Source organism: Poecilia mexicana, unplaced genomic scaffold, assembly GCF_051168715.1.
Source record: "Poecilia mexicana isolate PSO_F unplaced genomic scaffold, ASM5116871v1 scaffold_19, whole genome shotgun sequence".
NCBI classification, from domain to species: Eukaryota; Metazoa; Chordata; class Actinopteri; order Cyprinodontiformes; family Poeciliidae; genus Poecilia; species Poecilia mexicana.
The window spans coordinates 5589546-5609981 of NW_028263388.1; the positions used below are offsets into that span (position 1 = coordinate 5589546).

The 20436-nt window shown below is 40.3% G+C and overlaps 2 protein-coding genes across 2 annotated transcripts in view; both read right to left on the reverse strand.

Annotated features, from left to right (window-relative positions):
• Positions 1 to 13813, reverse strand: part of antxr1c (ANTXR cell adhesion molecule 1c) — a 43196-nt gene extending 29383 nt beyond the window's left edge. The window contains exon 1 of the mRNA XM_014997969.2: positions 13233 to 13813. Coding sequence (XP_014853455.2) covers positions 13233 to 13378 — 146 coding nt within the window. The 5' untranslated portion in view covers positions 13379 to 13813. The remainder of the gene's footprint in view (positions 1 to 13232) is intronic.
• Positions 13814 to 16654: 2841 nt separating this feature from the next.
• Positions 16655 to 19538, reverse strand: rbp3 (retinol binding protein 3). Its single transcript, XM_014997967.2, has 4 exons — positions 18328 to 19538; positions 17887 to 18077; positions 17543 to 17685; positions 16655 to 17442 (listed from the first exon to the last, which is right to left on the reverse strand). The coding sequence occupies exons 1-4, from the start codon at positions 19519 to 19521 to the stop codon at positions 17117 to 17119; spliced, it is 1854 nt and encodes a 617-aa protein (XP_014853453.2). The 5' UTR covers positions 19522 to 19538; the 3' UTR covers positions 16655 to 17116.
• Positions 19539 to 20436: the final 898 nt, after the last annotated feature.

The following is a 20436-nucleotide window of genomic DNA, read 5'->3' on the forward strand; positions in this document are numbered from 1 at the left end:
AGGAAGGGGCTTCAGGCGTGCTAGCAAACGGACCACCTGTTAACTAACTAACGAGGCAGAGATTAAGAGTTGTGAAACAAACAAAGTGACCAAATTCAAAGAGTGAAAGAAAAGAAGGCGTTAGGCTGTGTAGAGAGTAGCTTACGTAACCACATTAAGCAAAGCTTAGCTAAGCAGAACTGCTTTGTTAGAAAGTAAAACTGTTCACACACTTTCAGACGACATGCCAGAGTGTGTTCTTGTGAAAGAATAGAACTGTGTTAGTTACATTAATCCCATTTTGATTATTTTACACCAATAATTAAAAACATCTGAATGTTTCAGACTAAACTAGGACCATGCTAGGTTGTTTTAGTCATTGAACCTCTTGTAATATCCCTCCAAAGATGTGAGTACATTCAGGGCATTCATATTTGCTTCACATTTGGTTTCTCTTTATGCAGATGACGTTACTTTTTATTTCAAATTCCCTTATGTGTTTTTTACTTTGCTTCCTTTTCAAATTAAACATTAAGTCTGCACAAAAGTGAACAAAAAAGTTCTTAAACTGGAGCTTTGTGACTTCACCTTTACAACAGTCACATGTGAGTTTACCTTCCTAAGATTCACGGTAGCAAAAACGACAAACATTTTCTTAAAATCGATTTTACCTCTTAAATAAAGTCAAATTGAGGCTGTGGCAACGGTCACCCTGACATACAACTTTGACGAACTGCATTAAGGCTTGCTAAGAAAGTTCTACAGATGTTTTTTTTTCCAAGAGCAGCGTTTGTGTCTGTAGTGCTAGGATTGCTGTGTAATGAAGTCACAACTATAAAACTTTGTTAACCAGAATGTTCACCTTTAAAGAGGAAGACAAGGAGATAAGAGTTTGAAGCCAGAAGCAGTGAGCTGGACATCAGGCTGGAATTAAACATCGTAAATATAAGATTTCCTAGAAGAACATGTACTCCTTATGCAAGTTTCAATTTAATCAGATGGTTAGAAAGGCTAATCAGCACAAAAGAAAAATCTCATGTTTTCTTTCCTGATTACATGAGCTGCTCACCCACATCAAGGCCTTACATTCCAATCAGGCTGACTGAGCAAAGACTTTACAAGCTTAGCAAAAAATAATGATAAAAAAAACAAAAAAAACATGGGGGTAAAAGAGCAGGTTTAGTTCAGCAAAATGTGCAGCGTAAACAGAAACATTCACAAAAGGACTTGCAGACGCAGACACGAGGAAGCTGAAGTATAACAGCAGGCGCAAACATCTTGTGCCGTTTGTTCCATCATAGCAACAGAGGAGAGCGGAAAGAAAAAAAAGAGGAGCAAATCAGCTGTGGACAACATCTGAGAGAGGAGTTAGGGATCAGCTCTGAGTATTAACGCAACACGAGGCGAAGCTGAGGACTTGCTCTTTTGGTTTTCTTCTGCTTATCTTTTAACTGCACCGCTGTTTGCGTTGGAGCGGCCCGGCTGTCTGAGGTGGAGACAGAGGCTTAGCTTGCAGTTTCGCTCACCTGTCCAAACAACGTCGGGGGGCGAAAGGAAGTGGCTCCTTGTGTTTTGCGAGTCTTGAGAAAAACCCATTAAGTTCCCGCTAAGATCTCTTGATCTAATTTTAATGATCCGACCTGACGTTGTGTGGCTTTGAAGGTTTGTGGGCCCAAAGCATTAAGAAAAAAAAATAAAGGTTTAAAGAATCAGCAGTGGGCCAATTTGCCAACAAAGTAACTCAAGCTGAGAGCAATGTGAGGTTATGCAGGAGCAGGTCTCTGAAAACGGGGCGACAGAGTGTGTTTGATAGGAGCAGAATGAAAAACACGTGTCTAGAAATACTTGGGCTGAACAAAAAGAAATAAAAAAGGAAAGAAGGGAAGATCAAGGGAGAGATGAGGAGTCTGATAGTTGGTACGCCAAAAATATATGTTAGCTTTAAATCAGCTGGCTTATCGGGATTCCTCACTGCCAAGAATCACTTCCTAGTGATTCAGTTAACTTCTCCCTGATAAGGTTAAAGCTGCAATGTGTAACTTTTATTTAAAAAAATATGTTTTTCACATATTTGTTAAAATATTGTGACAGTGATACAGATAATCTGTGAGAAGAATCCAACTCCTCCACCTCCTCCCTGTGCCGTGACTGCCGTCTGAAGAAATGCTACCCTCTTGGTCAAAAACAACCAGTCAAAGCCAGGAGGAGGGGCTTAGCGCTGTCAATCAACCTGAAGTATGCGCTGCTAAATGCGCTACTGTTTGGAGAAACAACTTACATTTACGGCAGAGCCATTTATCCACCATCATCAGTGGCTATGCTAGCTAGCCTTAGCATTCACTACAAGCTCTGCTATCAGGAAGGAAAAGGGAAGACAGTACTAAGACCCGCCTCTGGTCTCTGATTGTTTGTTTCTAGTTAGAACTGGGAGAAGGCAGAAGACCTATATTTTTTTTTCATATTTGCCTTTTAACATACTGTCACGACACAGTGAGTTTCAACAAAATGTAAAAAAAGGAAAAATTAAATATTAAAACTGATTAAATAGGTTGTTTTACTAACAAAAATAGAAAATGTTCCAGCATCATCATTCACATTCAACCTTTATTTTTTACATTTTGTCATGTTACAGCAAACATTTACAGACAGTAAACTCTAAAGAACTTCACAAAGAGTTAGTGTTGAACAGCTTTATATAATTTTTGTGATTTTATGGATTTATTTGTGCTGAATGTTGAATGTTATTGTTGTTTGCCACTGATTGTGCTCGTTTCTCAGATGTCTCTTCTTTAGGCTGATTGCCCTGCTTGCCTCTGATTGGCTGAAAGCCCTTAGACATATTGTAACAAGCTGATGATGTCATGTAGCCGAGGCACAGCGTGTTTTTGTCTTTATTAAATCTTCAGAATATTTTGGAGTGCTGATTATCCCTGGGGTTTTTTTTGTTGTAGTTTTTTACTCGTCCCTTTTTTTTTACTCTGAAGTTGTGCAAACTAACTTTCCCTTCATGTCTCATAAACTTAAGATTAAATACACATAAGTTAGTTTTTGTAACTTGACACCATGTTGTAAAAACAACACACTTCAGAGTTTTTTTCCCAGTTATTTTTGTAGGGCATTACTAAAATATTCCTTGGCACTTTGCCACTATTGACTGGCAATAGCAAAGCAGCTGTTTCAGGAGTAATTGTTTTTCTTCCTACTGATTGGCTGTAATCCCAAGAGCGGAAATGAGGAAGACTGTAAATGTTAGCTTCTGTTTGTAAAACCCAGTTGAGTCATTCTTCTAACAGCTAAAAAACACAAAATCTCACCAAGTATTATTTTTTTTTACCTAGTTTCTAGTGCAAATATCTCAGGCCAGTTGAAATAAGACAAAGCTCAGATAAAAGTAACATTTTAGGAAAACATGGGAACTTGTTTTAAGTCAATAATTCTTCAATATTGATAAAAGGTGTTCAGTCCTTTGATAGATTTATTTGTTTTAATAAATCTGTATATTTGGGTATTTCTTTTGCAGTGCTTGTCATTTTTCCTGAGACGGTTTAAAAGGAGAATATAAGGACATTACAAGGTGTTAAGAAAAGATGAAGAGAAAATTGTGAAAATGAATTTCATTCGTTTTAGTCATACTTTGTAGGAATCTGACGGCATTTTGATGATGATTTTTTTTCTTGTTTTCAACAGTCAGTTTAGAACAAATCAATCATCAAATATTGCATAAGCTCAGTTTAACAGATAAAACCCATATCATATGCTTTAGCATCTATTGAGATTCCTCTGGTGCGGCATAATGTATATGTGCGATTCAGCGATTTCCAAGCCGCCGTGGCATCAAAAGGGAGGCATTACGCAGGAGAACCGGTCAGTGATGCTGAACAGACTGACTGAAGGAGAGGGACGGATCATCCACACGTCTCCTTTTCTGTCTACAAAGACTCAGTGAAAAAAACACATCCAATCATTTCAAATACATCTTTTTTTTCTGCTGATTGGGTGAGATTAGGATTGCTGAACCGGCAGAAAATGATTCACACAATGTGTGTTTTAGAGAGGGGTCAGATGTTGATCCAGTGGAATGATTGGGAGCACGAGATAGCAACGGGAGTTAAGACAGGAAAGCTAAAGCATGTGGTTTACAGTCTGTCTAGATTATATTGCTAAAACGGTTTTAACTTGGCAACGTACAACAACAGGATATGAGGCGAAACACGACTTTCTTGGCTAATTTTCTCATGAATGCTTTCCCTATCTGGTCTGTCAGTTTACATGGAAAGCCATGTGTTGGTTGATTGGTCATATTTTCATTTTTTATATGATGGTCTAGTGCCAACAGGAAATGCCAAATGCCATCATCAAACTCATCAAACAAATACACATCAGTCATGCTGATCAATGTTCCTCTTGCTACTAATCAAAAGCAGCTCTTAACAGGTGAATATTGATTTAAAGGAACTCAGTGTTTCAGCTGTTTTGCAGTTTTCTGTGAGTTTGTTCCAGATTTGTGGTGCATAGAAGTTGAACGCTGCTCCTCCATGTTTGGTTCTGGGGATACAGAGCAGAACCAGAGCCAGAACCAGGACATGTTGAAACAACGAGTCTTTAATGTATATTATGGTAAATGGACTGAACTTATGTAGCACTTTTCCAATCATTTTGACGACTCAAAGCGCTTTATGCTACAGTCACATTCACCCATTTGCACTCACACTTATACACCGATATACAGATCTGTTGATAACTGGTTTTTTTTTTTGTTTTGTTTTTTTGTTTTTAAGGCAGCTAAAGATCAATGCGGCTAAACACAAAGAAATGGATGAATTTCTCCAGATCTTGCTGCGATATTAGTACTTTTAGTCCTGTAATCCTGGAAATGTTCTTCAGGTGACAGAAGACTGACTTTGTAACTGTCTTTACGTGGTCAGAGTCCATCACCACACCCAGATTTCAGTCCTGATTGCTTGGTTCTGACTGTAACTGTGCCGACTCTCAAAAAGACGTGTCATTTTCCCTAAAGCTCAGTGATTTGGGAAATTACTTTAACTACCTCATCAAGGGCAACTGGTGGTTGGAAAGAAATTGTCCAACACTTAGTTAGTTTCTCCCAACTGGAGCAGGCTCTGCCCTCCCAGACTGCATGTGAGAAAATTCTCCCCCTGCTATGAAATCTCAGCCCTCGGTGCCATTCTCACGGGTGAAGGCGTCAAAAAGAAAACACACCCCACCTCCTCCGAGACGGCAGTCTGCCACGGTAGTTGGGCTTCTTACTCACACCACCCCAGGCTGCAGCCAATGGGCAAATGGATTCATTTTCGAACCGCTAACCAACGTTTACAGCAGTTGCACAAATCAAAGCGTTTAGGACATGATTGCTAAGCTAATACCGGGCATCCCTCCCGAAACCAAGAAAAATTGCTGGGTGAAAACTGCTGGGTGCAAGTTGTTAGAGGCTTTGCAGTTGAGCTTCAATGGCTCTTTATAGGGCCAGTCGTTCCCAGGCCTGAATGTGTGCTCTGTGATGCTCTGCATGCGTAAGGGAAGCAGACATTTTGCATTAAATACAAGACTTTCTTTTTTAATGAATTTTCTTGTTTCTCGAAGCCTTTAAAAGACTGAAACATGATATCTGACCAGCGGTGACTTCCTGCTGTAAACACAACAGCAGCTTTCTGGAAGCTGTCGTTCCTGAGCGTTTTCAGACAAGTCCAAAGTATTTACAGGCTGCAGCTGCACTCTAGGTTTTCCGCTGACTCGGCTGGATTCAGGCAGCATGACTCAAAGTCACATCAGTGAGTTAGTTTGTGGCTGCACTAAGGAAAGTCTATACTTAGAATGTGAATGCCTCAGTAAAACTAGTCGAGACAAAGGAAATAGGAGTGTATGAGAAGTTTATAAAAGACTCGAACTGATGAAAACTTTTCTTTTTTTTTTTTTTTTTAATATGAAGCGTTTTCTGAGATGCGCTTATTCAGCAGCACCAAATCAGCCTGAGGTTAGCTTTAGGTGAGCGTAGGTGGATGTTAGTATTTTCCAGGAACAGACCCAAAACCGCTCTTCCGGACATCTGGGCCTTACAAAACAGCAAACTCTGACCCAGTCATACTAAATCAGTTACATCATAGTGTCCATATGCAGATGTATTGTTAAGGTTTACAGTTTCTCACATTAAAACAGCAAACTGTTGTTTTTTTACTGGGATTTTGGACCAGCAAACAGATGACCATAGTGTGAAGTGGAATTAAAGATTATTTAAAGTCAACTTTTTTGAGCTTTACGTCATGCTATAACGTGATTCCTTCATCAAAACATACCTGGAGTGTTGCTTTGATTCCTTCATGCATGTTTGAGAAATCCTTTAATCTCCATGGAAACCATTCAGTTGTGCAGAACACCTGGGTGGACCTAGCCCCGCCTTTAAGACAAAGCTTCTCCTCAGAGCTGCAGTTTCCAAGTTTCCACCTCACAGAGCAGCTCTCCCCTGCGACTCCCCCACTCAGCTCCTTCAGACTAGCCAGCAGTAATTAGCAAACACCTGGTGGAACTGCTCATCTGCTGAACTCATTATATGAGCTGCTTCTTAGTGCAATGGTGATAAAAACATCATTAAAGGGTCAATAGAGGAGCCATGTTGTGATGACTTCCTGAAGGTGGAGTTTAAGAAAGATCAAGAGTTTTTAAAGAGACATAGGCCCAATATTAAGGAGTTATATTACAATTACAATTACAATATTACATTTATTTTCAGGCATATTTGAAATATACATTTTTATAACAACTGAAGGTAACATAGTTACTTGATTATGCTGAATATGCCTGGAAAACGCACAATACTGACCCTTTTCACGTCAGTATTGTGCTGACGTGATAAATGCTTCTCAGAATAATCTAAAATATGGGACAGTCATTTGTACTTTATATTGATACCCCAAAGTAAAATTCAGGGCCACCATTGGCTTTCATAAGTCACCTAATATGTAATATGATTATTAGCTCCAGACAGCATCCAGATCTTAGCCAAATCCGTTCACAAGTCACCAGATCCACATAACAGTCAGAGGAGGCTCATGAGCCGCCTGACACGTGCAAAAAACATTTAGACTCTGATCCGGTCCAGTCTGGGCCAAATTAGCCTAAAAAATGAAATATGAATTGCATGTCTGTGCCACATCTGGGCCAAAAGTATTTCTATAACACCTGTTCCAGATCAGCAATCCAGAGCCACGTCGGTTATGCACTTTTGGAAAACAAGACCCTGGCCCTGGTCTGTTTATGAGTGCGGGGCCAAATGCTCACCTTTATTCGGCCCAGAGCTGGAGTAGATCACTTTTACTGTCAGTGAATTATCCCAAGTTCCCTAACATCTTACAGAGTACTACTTAATCCAACAGAATGAAATGACTGTAAGCCAAACAAGACATGGCCGTCCACCTAGCCTGACTGAACAGAGAGAAGCAGCTACAGACTAAAGGTAACTCTGGAGGGTCTCCAGAGGTCCACAGCTCAGGTAGGAGAACCAGTGGACAGGACCGCTATTGGTCTGGTATTCCACAGAAATGACCTCATCAGGCGAGTGGCATGAAGAAAGCCATTGCTGAAAGTAATGACTGGCTTGGCTTTCATGTAAACTTATGACACTGTGTACAGTGGAAAACTAAAGGCTTCCACATACTCGCCCATACTGTGCACATTCTGAAATTGAAATTGAATACATTCGGGAGGATAATGCACATGAATTAGCATTTCTCTAAATGTGCCAGAATTAGCCAAAAGGCTATTTTTCATCTGTTGAACCTGGACAATGAGTAATTGTCTTGGTAAAAAACAAAGGTTGTACAGTCCAAGGTTAAAATGACTTAACTACACAAATTTTATCACTAAATACAATCAGCATCAACAGTAAGTACAAAACAAAAGGAATTACTAAGACACAATTATGTCCGTGAACGGTTAAGTCTTCATTGTCACACATACCAATTTCGTGAATGTATTGTGATAAATTCCTTCATTTCCCACAACCTGCATGAATACTAGCAGGTTTGATGAGACGGTTGGGTGCCATGACAGCCACCACACACCATTCTTTGTGCCACACAAAGAGGGAGAGCCTGGATGCTACTTGTCCTTGCAACTGTTTGAGCCGACTCTCACCCTTATCAGCTCGTAGCCACCGTCTACGGCGCAACACCGTGTATGAGGTAGTCTGCTGTAGAGTGAAATATGAAGTATGTGGGGGCCGGAACGCTGGACAGCACCCTGAGCATACCTGCCCCGTGGTGAAACATGGGGATGGCAGCATCAGGATTTGGGAATGCAGTCCCAGCCACAAGCGTCATGTGGTATGCTCCCCAAACAAGCTGTTAGCTTTCTGTTAATTGCCGAAAGACAAATCTTCGACATGTTTCCTACCATTGACCACAGTCCGAAACCTAATGTTAAAGATCTCATATTTCTGCAAAGCTAAAAACCAAAGCACGAAATAATGACCTAATTCCTCACTAATAAGACTGGCACTTTCCAAACCTACTCCCCAATGACTCAGTTCCACCCAGTCAGCCGTACGGCCATTGGCCACCACTGTGCCCTTCGCACGCCAGCCAGCCAGTCAGCCAGCCAGCCAGCCATGCATCTCAACAAGCCCAGCCCCGAATGCCAGAGCCATGACATGACTTCATCATCCCAAGTTTGCAGTAAATACATCTGGAGAACTCTTTCTGGGTCACAGCATCAATACCTTCCCTCAACACGATCCCCTGGTCCTTTTCTTCTCTTTCGACGACTGCTCCTCTTTGCAAAAATCCACCTTTTCCGCAGCACTGCCCACACCCTCAGTGGCATGTTTTTCTTAGTCTTGGCGCTAATTAGGAATAACCACGTTAATGAGTGCAACTTTGAGGGTAAAACTGCAAATGAGCTTAAAGACCATCAGGTTGAAGAGCCATGAAAAACAGATGTTAGCATATAAAAGCATTTAAAGAAGTCCCCGTCCCCGTACATGCAGTGTTCATTTCTCTGTTGAGCATTTCCACATTTTGACACGACACAAGCACAGTCTTCAATGTTGACATTTTATCTGATAGACAAACAGAAAGCAACCCACGTCTGTCTGTGTCCTATAAACTGACTCAGACTGTCCGGAAGGTCAACTCCTCCAGAAGACAGAGACATGTTTCCAATGAGCTTCCCACCTTTGAAGTCCACAAATGATGTCTGTTTAGTCATCGTCCCCATCAGAGTGGCCACCAAAACACGACTCCTAATTATAGCGTCTCACAATAAGGAAGGATTCTGTTTTCTTATTTGCTGCATATGTCAGTGTTTACCTCGCAGACACACACCGAACACAGTCCTGCACATCTGTGGAGCAGTTCTATTTTATTTTATTTTGTTTGTTTCTACAGGTTCACTGGGGCACTAGGACCGATTGTATGGATTAAACTCTTTTGAAAATGTGCTTTACACAAAGCCGGTGAGTTGAGCGGCTGTAAATATCCCCGGCATGCTAAGCTGTGTGAAGCTTATTGTTTTCCATTTTACAACGGGGAACCAAAATCGGGGCCTTAGGAGGTCCTGCGTGCAACATGTTGCTCTCTAAATGAAGACCAGATTTTCCATAAACATTGTTGCTTCCTGTGTGCTCTTGTTTGTCTCCTCCCCTCTGGCTTTGCTCCAGTATTGTAAATTAGAAGAAAAAAAAAAGGAAGGGCCAACATAGGAATATGATTTAAATAATCTGGTGGTTGAAAACATATTGCTGCAGAGGAGTCCACTGTGACCTAAATGTTCAAAGTAATAGCAAAAAGATTAAGCAGAATAAACTTTAAAACATAAATAAGTTCTCCAAGTCAAAATTTGAAAAATGTGGCGTGTTTTCATATTTGACCCTCACCCCCTCCCTTACTGGAGTTACAGCTGCAAGTCTTTTGGGTAAATCTTTACCAGCTTTGCCCCGTCTGGAGGCATTTTTGCCCACTTTGTTTATGCAAAATCACTCCACCTCTGACTGGATGGAGGGCTCCAGTGAACATCAGCTTTCAAATCTTGCCACAAATTGTCAACTGTTTTCTTTGGTTCTAGACTTTGAGTCCAGAACTAAGTGTAAAGCAGTGGTCTCATACTCCAGTCCTGAGGGTCGCTGTCCTGCAACTTTTAGATGTTTCTCTCTCTGCTTCAACACACCTGGCTCCAGTATTAGCTCATTAACAGAGCTCTGTAGAGCTGGGCTGCATGCTAGTGCGACGGTTTTGCCATTTATTTCAAGCATGTAGGACAAGGGACACATCTAAAAGTTGCAGGACCCTGGCTCACAGGGACTGCAGTTTGAGACTACTGGTTTAAAGTCTTCTGTAGTTTTCCACATACGCTGGCGTACTGTGCATATTCTGCGAGCCGCATGGACTCAGCGCACACTGTCCCATGTCCCAAGATTTCACAGTTGAGTGTACAAATTGCATACATTTCTCAGGAAAAATTCCTTCATTTCCCACAATCCAAATGGATACTACCAAGTTTGACAAGCCGGTTGGGTGTCTGGCCTCGTTTCTTCTCCACCAGGGCAGCCACTCCACACCTGTCAGTGCAGCAGAGTCTTAACTGCTGTGCGTCGTTGTAACTTTTTGTGCTGCTCCTGATGCCCTGTGGGGCACCATGGATGTGGCAGTAGTTTCCTGCTGTCCTGGCAAGATCATCTTTGTACATAGCTGCATCCTGATGTAGTTTGAAGGAGACGTTGTTCCACAACACCCAATGTGTGGTGTAATGGTGGGTGTAGAAAATTGGATTTGTCATGGGAAGTCCTGGTTAATACATGGGATAAAGCAGTGGTTCTCAACTGGTTCCCAACATGACCCCTTGTTGACAAGCTACAATCCAGGCAATAACATTTTTCAGAGTATTTTACATTCGGACTCTTAATAAATCACTGCCTCCTGTTTTCATGCTAAATACAACATATATAAGTGTTAAGTTCTGGAGATAATCTGAGAACTGAGCATGTTTTGCTCCTCTTGAGACCTTCGTAGTGTGGAGTTGCAGTAGAAAAAGCAGCTCTGATGTCAGACTCTGTGTTCAGTCTGTTTCTGTGTTTCATCTTCAGCTGAACCAGAGCAGAGCAGCCACTCTCGCAGAGACGGCTAGCGCTGAATGCAACAAGGAGTTTAGAACGGAAGGATACTCGTTCATCGCAGAGCAGCAGCAAATTTTAGCGTGCAGTCACATGACGACCCCAGCAGCTGACTCTGAATGTTGCCCATCAATGTGAGCATTTCCAGTTCATCCAGTCATCATCCTTTTGTTTCTCTGGAGAATAGTAGCTAATATTCTACGTCGTGCCAAAGTTTTACCATACTCACTGAGCATGTGCAAACAAACTTCGCAAGTCTTCTGTGATTAGAAGCGATTGGCATCAACACTCATACATGGCTTTGTCTCTTACAGCAAGAAGAGTGGATAGAGGAAACACAATAGATTATTTTTCTTGCCTTTTTTGACCGATCAAAGACCCACCAGTTGAGAAAGGCTGGTGTCCATATGCAGAGAAAACCTTTTTACATTTTCATTATGATATTTTGAAGCAAGGCAGAAAATCCTTCTGCAGTTGTCGGGTGTAATGTGGAGGCTACTAGACTGTTAATATGGCTAGAAAACAGCCATATGAACTGTTAGCTAGCTTGTTTGCAAACTTAGCTGTGTTAGCTAACAGAGCTAATAAATCCCCACCAACGTTGAGTCATTGGTATGGCAGCGTGTTAGATCAAACTAAATATCAACTCCCTTCTGATTGAAAGAAAAGTCTCTAGGAGAGGTTTATGAAAAATTTCCCCCTTCAAATCAGAGGATCATTACAATAAATGTAATTTAATTATTCAGAAAAAGTACTATGAAGAGCAATTAGATAACAACCTGCAAGTCTTAGCTTTAAGAAACATTGTGGAGTCTAAATATCACAAGATCTCATAGCATGAACTCATTACACCCCTATTTTTTCACTTTTCATTTCTTCCAGTCACATTATAGTTGATCAGTAATAGACATGGTAAGCTATTACACTGAACAATGTGGGTCAAAAGTTATTACTTTGGTGTGGCCTAATTAGAGTATATTTTAGGTGGATGTGGTTCATCTCAGTTGTTCTTTATTTCAGTCACTAATCTGAATGGAAAAGAGGTTGTACGGTTGGTATAAAATGACGGAAACCAGACACACGGAAAACAGCGAGCACTCCAGAAGTGTCTCTTGTATTTATATTCTCTCCAGCTGCGGAAGTCCAGTGCTGAGATGTCACCTAGCCACAGCATTTTTCCTATGTGGGCGTACAGCACGGAAAAGAAAAGAGTGGTCAGTGACGGGGTCACTGAGGTAAGACGAATCGCTACCTTTAGGGAAAAAAAACCACAACATATTTGAGGGTTTGCTTTTTTTTTGGGAATGATGTGACCTGATAGTTTATGTCAGTGGAGTTGAAGAGGTGGACTATGGAAGGCCAAAAGTGCCACAATTCAGTAGACATATTTCTGTTTGCATAATTACTTAGATATCTCACAATAGTTTTTCAAATAAATAGATATTAATTAAGTGTCATTACTACTTATCAAATAAATCAGTCAAACAAGAACAAGAGCTTAAATTAAAATGTATTATGATCACTGTGACCTATCAATTTGTCTTCAACATGTGATTGGTTAGCCTGCCTAGCAACTCAACCTCCGACCAATCATGTTGACCAGAGCTGTGTTAGCCCAACTGACTGACAGATGAACTAAATATGACATGTACAGCAGCACGTCTTTGTGAAATTAAAAATTAAATGGCAAAACAATTGCAAGTGCTTTTTGTAAATGAAACATATATTTCTTATATTGTGTAATTGATAACATATTTGATGAATTAGGCATTTTCCTTCTAGCACGTTTGGCCCTCCATACAGACCGATTTTGTGGCTCTCACGTCATTGCTGCTGCTTTTCGCTTCGTCAGCAAAACTCCATTCAGTTTACCAGCGTCATTGCTTGAGGCTGCAGATGCTTACCAACCAACCAACACAAATGGCAGATTAGCTTTAAACATGGTTTAAAACATAACTTTCTAACAGTCATCAGTGTTATTTTATGTTTGGATGTAAGACGAACGCTTTCAATGTTCTAACATGAACTTTTTTTGGTAAACTTGTGCTGCTTTGTTGCTGAATTCCAACAACATTCTGCTTTTCTCTTAGTTTTTAGTGCCTTTCAAATGACCAGCCGAATCGGTTCCACTTACTTATCGAGTACAAAGTACAGGTCAAAGGCGCCGTGACAGGAGCTCTCCTCCTCCTCCTCCTCTTCCTCCTCCAGCAGCTCTGGCTCCCCTCTTGCTGATGGAGAAGAGAGCAGAAATAATCCGACCAGAACCAGAACCGGACGCATGTTCAGAACAGTTCTCCAAACTTTTACTCCTTAGTCTTTTGCAGGAACACAAAAAAAGTTATGGTTTTTCTCTCCGCAAGTGCTCTTACGGAAGGTTTGGCTAGTGGAAAAGAAAAGTCTTTCAGCTTAAAGCTCAGTGCATAACCACGGCCAGTCCAGTGACAGTCTCAGATGGAGAGATGCTTTTTCTCAGATGCAGAAGAATTGCATTTTTTTCACCCCCTTCCCGCACATCCGAGAAAAACATCCAATGTCAGCTGACGAAATGATTTGTTTTTAAAAAGCAGTGTTCTGCCAAGGTCTCAGTTTGGAGGTGAAAAATGCCGAATGGGATCTGGGCTCTGCAGAGCGGTGGTGTTTGGCGCTGGAAGAAGTGGGAGCCCATGGGACAGACTCCACTGAAGTGGCCCAGGTTTCATGTTTCATCCTGAGGAGGAGAGACAGACGGGGGGAAAATGGGTTAAGATCCGATTTTGCACCTCCCTCATGGCTGACAGGAGACTTTTACCAGGGAATGGGATGGGTCGAACCAAACAATGCTCCAGAGTGATGTGATTATTACAATCCTTTATCAGCACAGGATCTTCATCAACACCTTTCTTTACACTAAATTAAGCTTAGCTGTTCATAAAGCCTTTAATTTTCTTACTACACTGCAAAAACACAAAAACCTAGAAAGTGTTTTTGGACTAGTTTTTGGTGCAAATAGTATACCTTAGCACACTTGAAATAAGACAACAAGGTAACTTTTCAGGAAGATATAGGAGCTTGTTGTAAGTCAAAGATTCGTTCCTGTAGAGTTACCTGTAAGTTTGTTTTGTCTTATTTCAAGTGTGCTAAAGATATTTACACAAAAAACAAGACTTGCTAAGATTTTGTGTTTTTGCAGTGTAGAGCTATATTTCCGTGTTCTTGGAAATATAGCTCAAGGCTGAAATAACTGAAGTAGCACTTTTTGCAGAAAGGTTACCGTACAATAGGATTTTTGGCTTTTATCAAGAAACCTCACACTAATAAGGAGAACTGTACGTGTTTAGCTCACCTTTACGGTGTTTAATAAGTCAAACATCATAGATATTCTCACATATTTTCATGACTGTGGCTAAGGTGACATAAACATATAAACTAATGATCAAGAGTCAATTACTGGCTAAAAGAATTTTAAGGCAATCAGAAAATAAATACATGCAGATAAATGAATATTTAATTTCGTCCTGGTAGAAAGTGAAGCTTTGTCCCATTGGTGGGAAAAGTTAGTTCTCCCAAACCCAAAGCACTTAGACTATTGTATTACACAACACAGTATTTAGAGGAAGCTAATGTTAAAGTGCTAAAGAGCTAACTTCAATTAAAATGATCTTTTCCATTGAAAGACGATAAGCACCAATGTAATTTTGGTATTACAATTGACATGTTCTATAATGCACTGAGGTATTGTAGTTATATCTACTGTCCATGTTTTATTTTGTTTCTGTAGGTTTCTTGTTTGAAATTCAGTTATTGCAAAAAATAAAAATAAAAATAATAATAATAAGTGAGGGAAAACATGAGAAGAAGAAACGAAACTTGAATAGAGCATGAATATAAATGTCTAACTACTTGAAGAATTATTAACAGTCAATAACCAAACCCTCAACACAGATGTCAAGCTTTATTCAATTGAATGTTTTCAAAACAGCCAAGTAAATTAGAATTCATCGGGAAAAAATTAATTCAGTGGAAGACAAGAGTGCTAAACGTTTTCAAAGTTAGCAAATGCTAAGGAAGCTAAGACTGCTAAGTACACAAAATATTTTCACAGTTAGCAAAGCGCTGAAATGCTGAATAAAAAATTGGTTCAACTATTAGCAGATTTGCCTAAGTGCGCCCAGAACTGCTCTGTCCCAATCTGTTCTGCAGCTAATAGTGTTTTTTTCTAGGATAGCCTCTGTTAACCTCTAACCATCTTCAAGCTTTCTTGACCCTGTTGTGAAAAGCATCACCATAGCCTGATTCTGCCTCTGCCATGTTTCATGCCTCGGACGGTGTGTTCACACTAATGTCTAAAACTAGTTTTCTTCCACAGTTTGTGTTTAGCATGTAGATCAGATCAGAATGTTGAGCTTTGGTTTCATCTGATCAGAGCTCCTTTTACATGTGTCCTTATGGCTTTTCTTCTTGTGACTCTTCAATACTGTGCAAGTGTGTGGAAGAGGCTAAACTCCATAGGCAACATTAATGGCTTTCTCAAATCTTTTCTCCACTTAAATAAGAACAAGGCCGAATGTATTTTGTTTGACTCTTCCAGTATTTCATATAGTATTTCTCCCAGATTAGGTCTTTTGTACCCGCTCTCCAACAAGGTGGTAAAAAATCTAAGACTCAACCTTGATTGTAGCTTAAAACTCCATAAACAGTTTGATTCTGTTGCTAAAACAAGCTTCTTTCAGCTCTCCCTGCTTTCTAAAGTTCAGGCACTCCTTGTTGTAATCTGGAGAAGGTCTGCCATGCCTGGTTAGCTTGGCTTGGTTACTGTAATGTTTTATAAGTCGCCATCACTCAGTCTGTCATTTTATATATATATATATATATATATATATATATATATATATATATATATATATATATTTATTTATTATTATTATTTCTTTTTACCTTCTTTTATCATGGTTTTATTTTTAACTAGCATTCATTCCGTTTATTTTATAAAACACTTTCTTCAAGACATTGTTGGAAGGTGATGCATAAATAAAGTTTATTATTTTTAATTATTATCTCCAATAAACCTAACATGCATGTTTTGGACTGTAGCTGGGAACTGGTGTATTGGGAGAAATTCAATTTTGTTATTACCTCATTTATTTTCTGTCCACAGTTAATTTTATTTTCTTTTTCTTCTGAGAAATATTTACTTGTAATGGAGCTTTAATCTGCTCCTGTTTAAGTCTTCACACAATCTCATGAAGTCGACTTCATACCCAACACCACCACAATTGTCAACACTTTGTCCCCTACTTGGCAAATTTATTGTTTACTCTTGAACCCAAGCTTAACATTGCTTAAACCTATATAACTTTAATTTTAAGACAAATGTAAAATTTTTACTGTAAAGCACCTCCAATTATTTTTGTGCATTAGTGGTGATGTACAAATAAACTTGTGTTGCCTTTGTGTTAGTGCCAATGGGTGCAAGAGTCTAGGAAACGTTTTGGTCTGAATTAACTCTAAATTGCATTTCAAATGTGTTTTTTGAAAGGAACCTTTTGTTTCTTCTTCACATTAAATTAAAATGAGGCATACAGTTATGAACCATTTTTATTGGGTCTCACCCTTGGAATTGATACAACCCAAGTAGGTCCACATGACGTGAAATTTAGGACAAACATCATTTTACATCCACAGTTACAACTTTACATGTGGAGACGTTAGATATTTAAAGTGATTATTTTTCAAACCTGGCATATCAAGCCCACAGCACAACAAAGGAAAAGCAAATGTCGAAGGCATATTACATCCACTTTCTCACTCACACATGCAGTAAGACTCACATTTACACAAGAATTACAATAGTTTTTCCACTTCCATTCATTTTGCGGAAATAGCCATCATTACCCTACGTACAACCGAACCTCTACATTGCAAAAAACAAGGTTTAATTATTTTGAGAACTAGGAACAGCATACTCTGACCTACATTGTTCTCACAAACAAGCCCAGAATTCATTGCCAAGGGGAAACAGAGATCTCCACGGCACGAGGTTTACTGCTGGCCTCCCAGGTGCTTGTTTAAGATGCCCTTGGCCACCTCAAGGGCAGCTTCAGCCGCAGCAGGGATGTGGGGTGTGATACCTACTCCCTCCCAGGCTGGCCCAGCTGAAGTCTCGGAGTGGACCGTGGGGATGCTGAGGAAGATGTTGCTCTCACCAACAGGGAAGACCTTTGGTGGGTGGGAACCCCCGGCAGTGGTCTCACCAATAATCATGGCGCGGCCTAGCTTTTTCATGATGTAAACGAACTCCTCCGCAGCGCTCGCCGTAGCCTTGCTGGTCAAAATAATGAGGCTTTTCTTGGAGCCATACCTTGCACCTGAAAGAATGGTTGAAATCAAGTTGGATAACTCTTAGTCAACTTCCTTCACTGTAGCAAAGGTCTTTTTTTACAATAATGCTAATTGTCTTTTTATTACCAGTAAGTTCATCCAGAGTTCGCAGCTCAGTTGTGGTTCCAGATGATCTGTCGTAGAGTTTATCTAGAAGAATCTCCTTGTCCCCATCGAAGAAGTAAGAGCAGAAACCCGCTATGGCTGTTGTCGGTCCACCAAGATTGTTCCTGCAAATCAACGAAAAAAACAAAACAAAAAAAAGAACATTTTTGTTTCCGAACCTTTACATTTTTACGCATTCGAGAAAGGCAGGGTCCCACAGAAACTCAGAGAATAAGCTAAGTTTAGTTGTCTTTGTTGAGATGGTAATATACATCATTAGGTACAATTTACACATGAGCTAAAAGAATTCAGAAAAGAAAACCCACCTGAGGTCAATGATCATAGCATTTGTGTTCACAACTTTGTTCCAGATGTGCTCCACAATAATCTGGGCAATTGGCTTGACTTCTTCAAAGTCTCCAAACATATCAAATCGGAGATAGCCAATGTTGTTTTCAAACACATCAGTGTGGAAGGAGATTTTGATCAGCTCAATGTACATCTCTGGAGAATATTCCTGCAAAACGAACACAGACAGACATTTGCATCACAAAATACATCTCACATTAAAATATTTTTGAACTTACTTTCTGATGCTTCCAGATTGAAGCATCTGAAAGCATTTACACAACTTAATGTACTCTATATTTAAAGAAAGTTCTCTTTAAGTCATCTTCAGTTGGAGATTACCCAAAAGTTTGCTGTCTACCTTAAAATAACCTTTGACAACATACCAATCAAACAATGAAAGAAAAAAATCAATTTACCATTGGTGGTAGGGCTGGGGTGTTGGTGGCGGTTTGCAGACTCTTGTCACCGGAAAGGGTCTTGAGGTCAGCTGACAGCTTTGTCTCCAGACTTTCTTTACAAACAACACTGCTGAATTCTCCATTTGCCAGAAGCTCTCTCAGCTTCTCTGCAACATCTGCCCCAACACTCTCAAAGGCGTAATTGTTGGCAATCAAGATGGCTGATTCCTCAATGATGCTTGGAACTTGAGCTCGGAGGTTGATAATCCTGATTGCAGTAGCAAGGGCATCTTCTGCACTCACTTCCACATCTGGGGTCACACCTGTCAGTTCCCAGGTTGAGCCTGTAATGGGGTTGATGGACTTTGCGGTAGGCAGCGTAACGTAGAAGTCGGTGTCGCCCACTTTCAGTTTATCGACTTTCACTGAGCCCCCAGCGGTCTTCTCACCAACAATGGTGGCTCTCTTCAGGTTCTGGAAGCAATAGGCAACATCTTCAGAGATGCCCTTTGTGTTTTTGCTAGTGAGTACAATCAGAGGCTTGGTCACACTGTATCTCTCTCCCAACAGTGTGGACATAGACATCAGCTTAGTGGTGGTGTTCGAGGGTCGGTCATATATGCTGTCAATGTGAATCACAGGCTCGACTTCGGTGAAGTAAGAGATTATGTAAGGGATGCCAGAGATGTCCCCGCTACCGGTGTAGCGTAGGTCAAAGATCAGAGCTGAGGTGGGCAAGATTTTATTCCAGACAAGGTCTACAAGCAAAGCACCAACCTTCTCAGCAACCTCCTCCCCAATGATGTGATCAATTCTCAGGTAGCCAATGTTACCTTCCAGGATGTCTAGCTTGATGGTTGACTGGAGAATAGTAATAAGCTGCTCAGGGGGCAGCGGAGGCATCTCCGGGTGAACGGCAGGAATATAGTTTGGCTCATAGGAGACCGTCAGCCGTGGATCACTCACGGTGGTTTGGACTCCATTGCTTAGGACGTCGGCCAGTAATTCACCGTCTGGGATGTTGAGCACTTCAGTGTTGCTTGTGGCTACTGCAATGTCCTCCTTCATCCCCACCAGCTTCTCTGGTGAGCAGTAGTTGTTCATGACGATTTTTGCCAAGTCTTCAATAAGGCTGGGTGGAAACGAGGCATGCAGAAAAGATACATTCCCCAAAAGCAGCAGAGATGCCACTAGAAAAAGAGTCTTTGCCATTTTTTTTTTGTCTGAGAAAAAGTGAGCGTATAGGAAAATTTGAAGCTGAACCAACGTCTCTAGTTCGGTCCTTTGACAAGTGGCACCGATTTGGCTGTAAGGTTTCTGATAACATCTTTATAAGAGGATTTACTCCGCAATAAACTTTTAATCGCATTATCCTGAGTGTTTGCGGAAGAGAATAACAAACAAGCTATGTATGTGTAGTAACAAGGTGTTGGCAGGGATCTTGGTCTTTGCACAATATAGTCTGGACAGTTATTTAAGGCTGTCTGTGCCAGGTAATCACCGTTTTATAACAGAAACATCTAGAAGGGTTCTAAGAGTGCCACAAACATTCATTGTTCCTTAGTAAGTCGTTTGATTGCCAAAATGCAATTTGAAATCATCTGTAATTTTCACCTATTAATGCGTTGAATGAGTTTTATTGCATGTTTAATATGAAAGCAGAAGAAGAAGAAAAAAAAAACAACTAAACTTCAAGTACTGCAAGAACAATACCTGTAAGAAACAGGCAGCTAATCTGTTCCTTACCTTTAAATAACTAAAACAATTACTTCAGAGACATAATCATTACTGTTTGATTCATTTTACACATTTATTTGCAGTAACATAGTTGAGTTGAGGTGAACAGGAACCACAGGTTTGCTTGGTAAGACCGCCCTCTTCTGGACATTGGAGCACAAAAGAACTTTCCCTGAACAAAAGTAAAAACATTAACTTAACCAAGTTAACTCAGGAAATTACATTTAGCCAGTGAAACACTGGAGGCCTAACTACAGGCACTAATAACTAGAGGAATTCACATAACAAAAAGCAAATACATGAGCAAAAGTAAAAGGGAAAGCCTCCCAAAAACCAGAGGAACATGTCACTCTAACTAAATTATCACTAATATCAATTAGTGAAAAGTCT

Bases quoted from the DNA above. Each gene is read 5' to 3' on its own strand.
- rbp3 (XM_014997967.2), bottom strand. From the start codon at position 19,521: ATGGCAAAGACTCTTTTTCTAGTGGCATCTCTGCTGCTTTTGGGGAAT. The intron at 18,078-18,327 runs GTAAATTGATTT...TTCGTTTTGCAG, and splicing joins CCCCAGCCCTACCACCAATG to GAATATTCTCCAGAGATGTA. The intron at 17,686-17,886 runs GTGGGTTTTCTT...GTTGATTTGCAG, and splicing joins GCTATGATCATTGACCTCAG to GAACAATCTTGGTGGACCGA.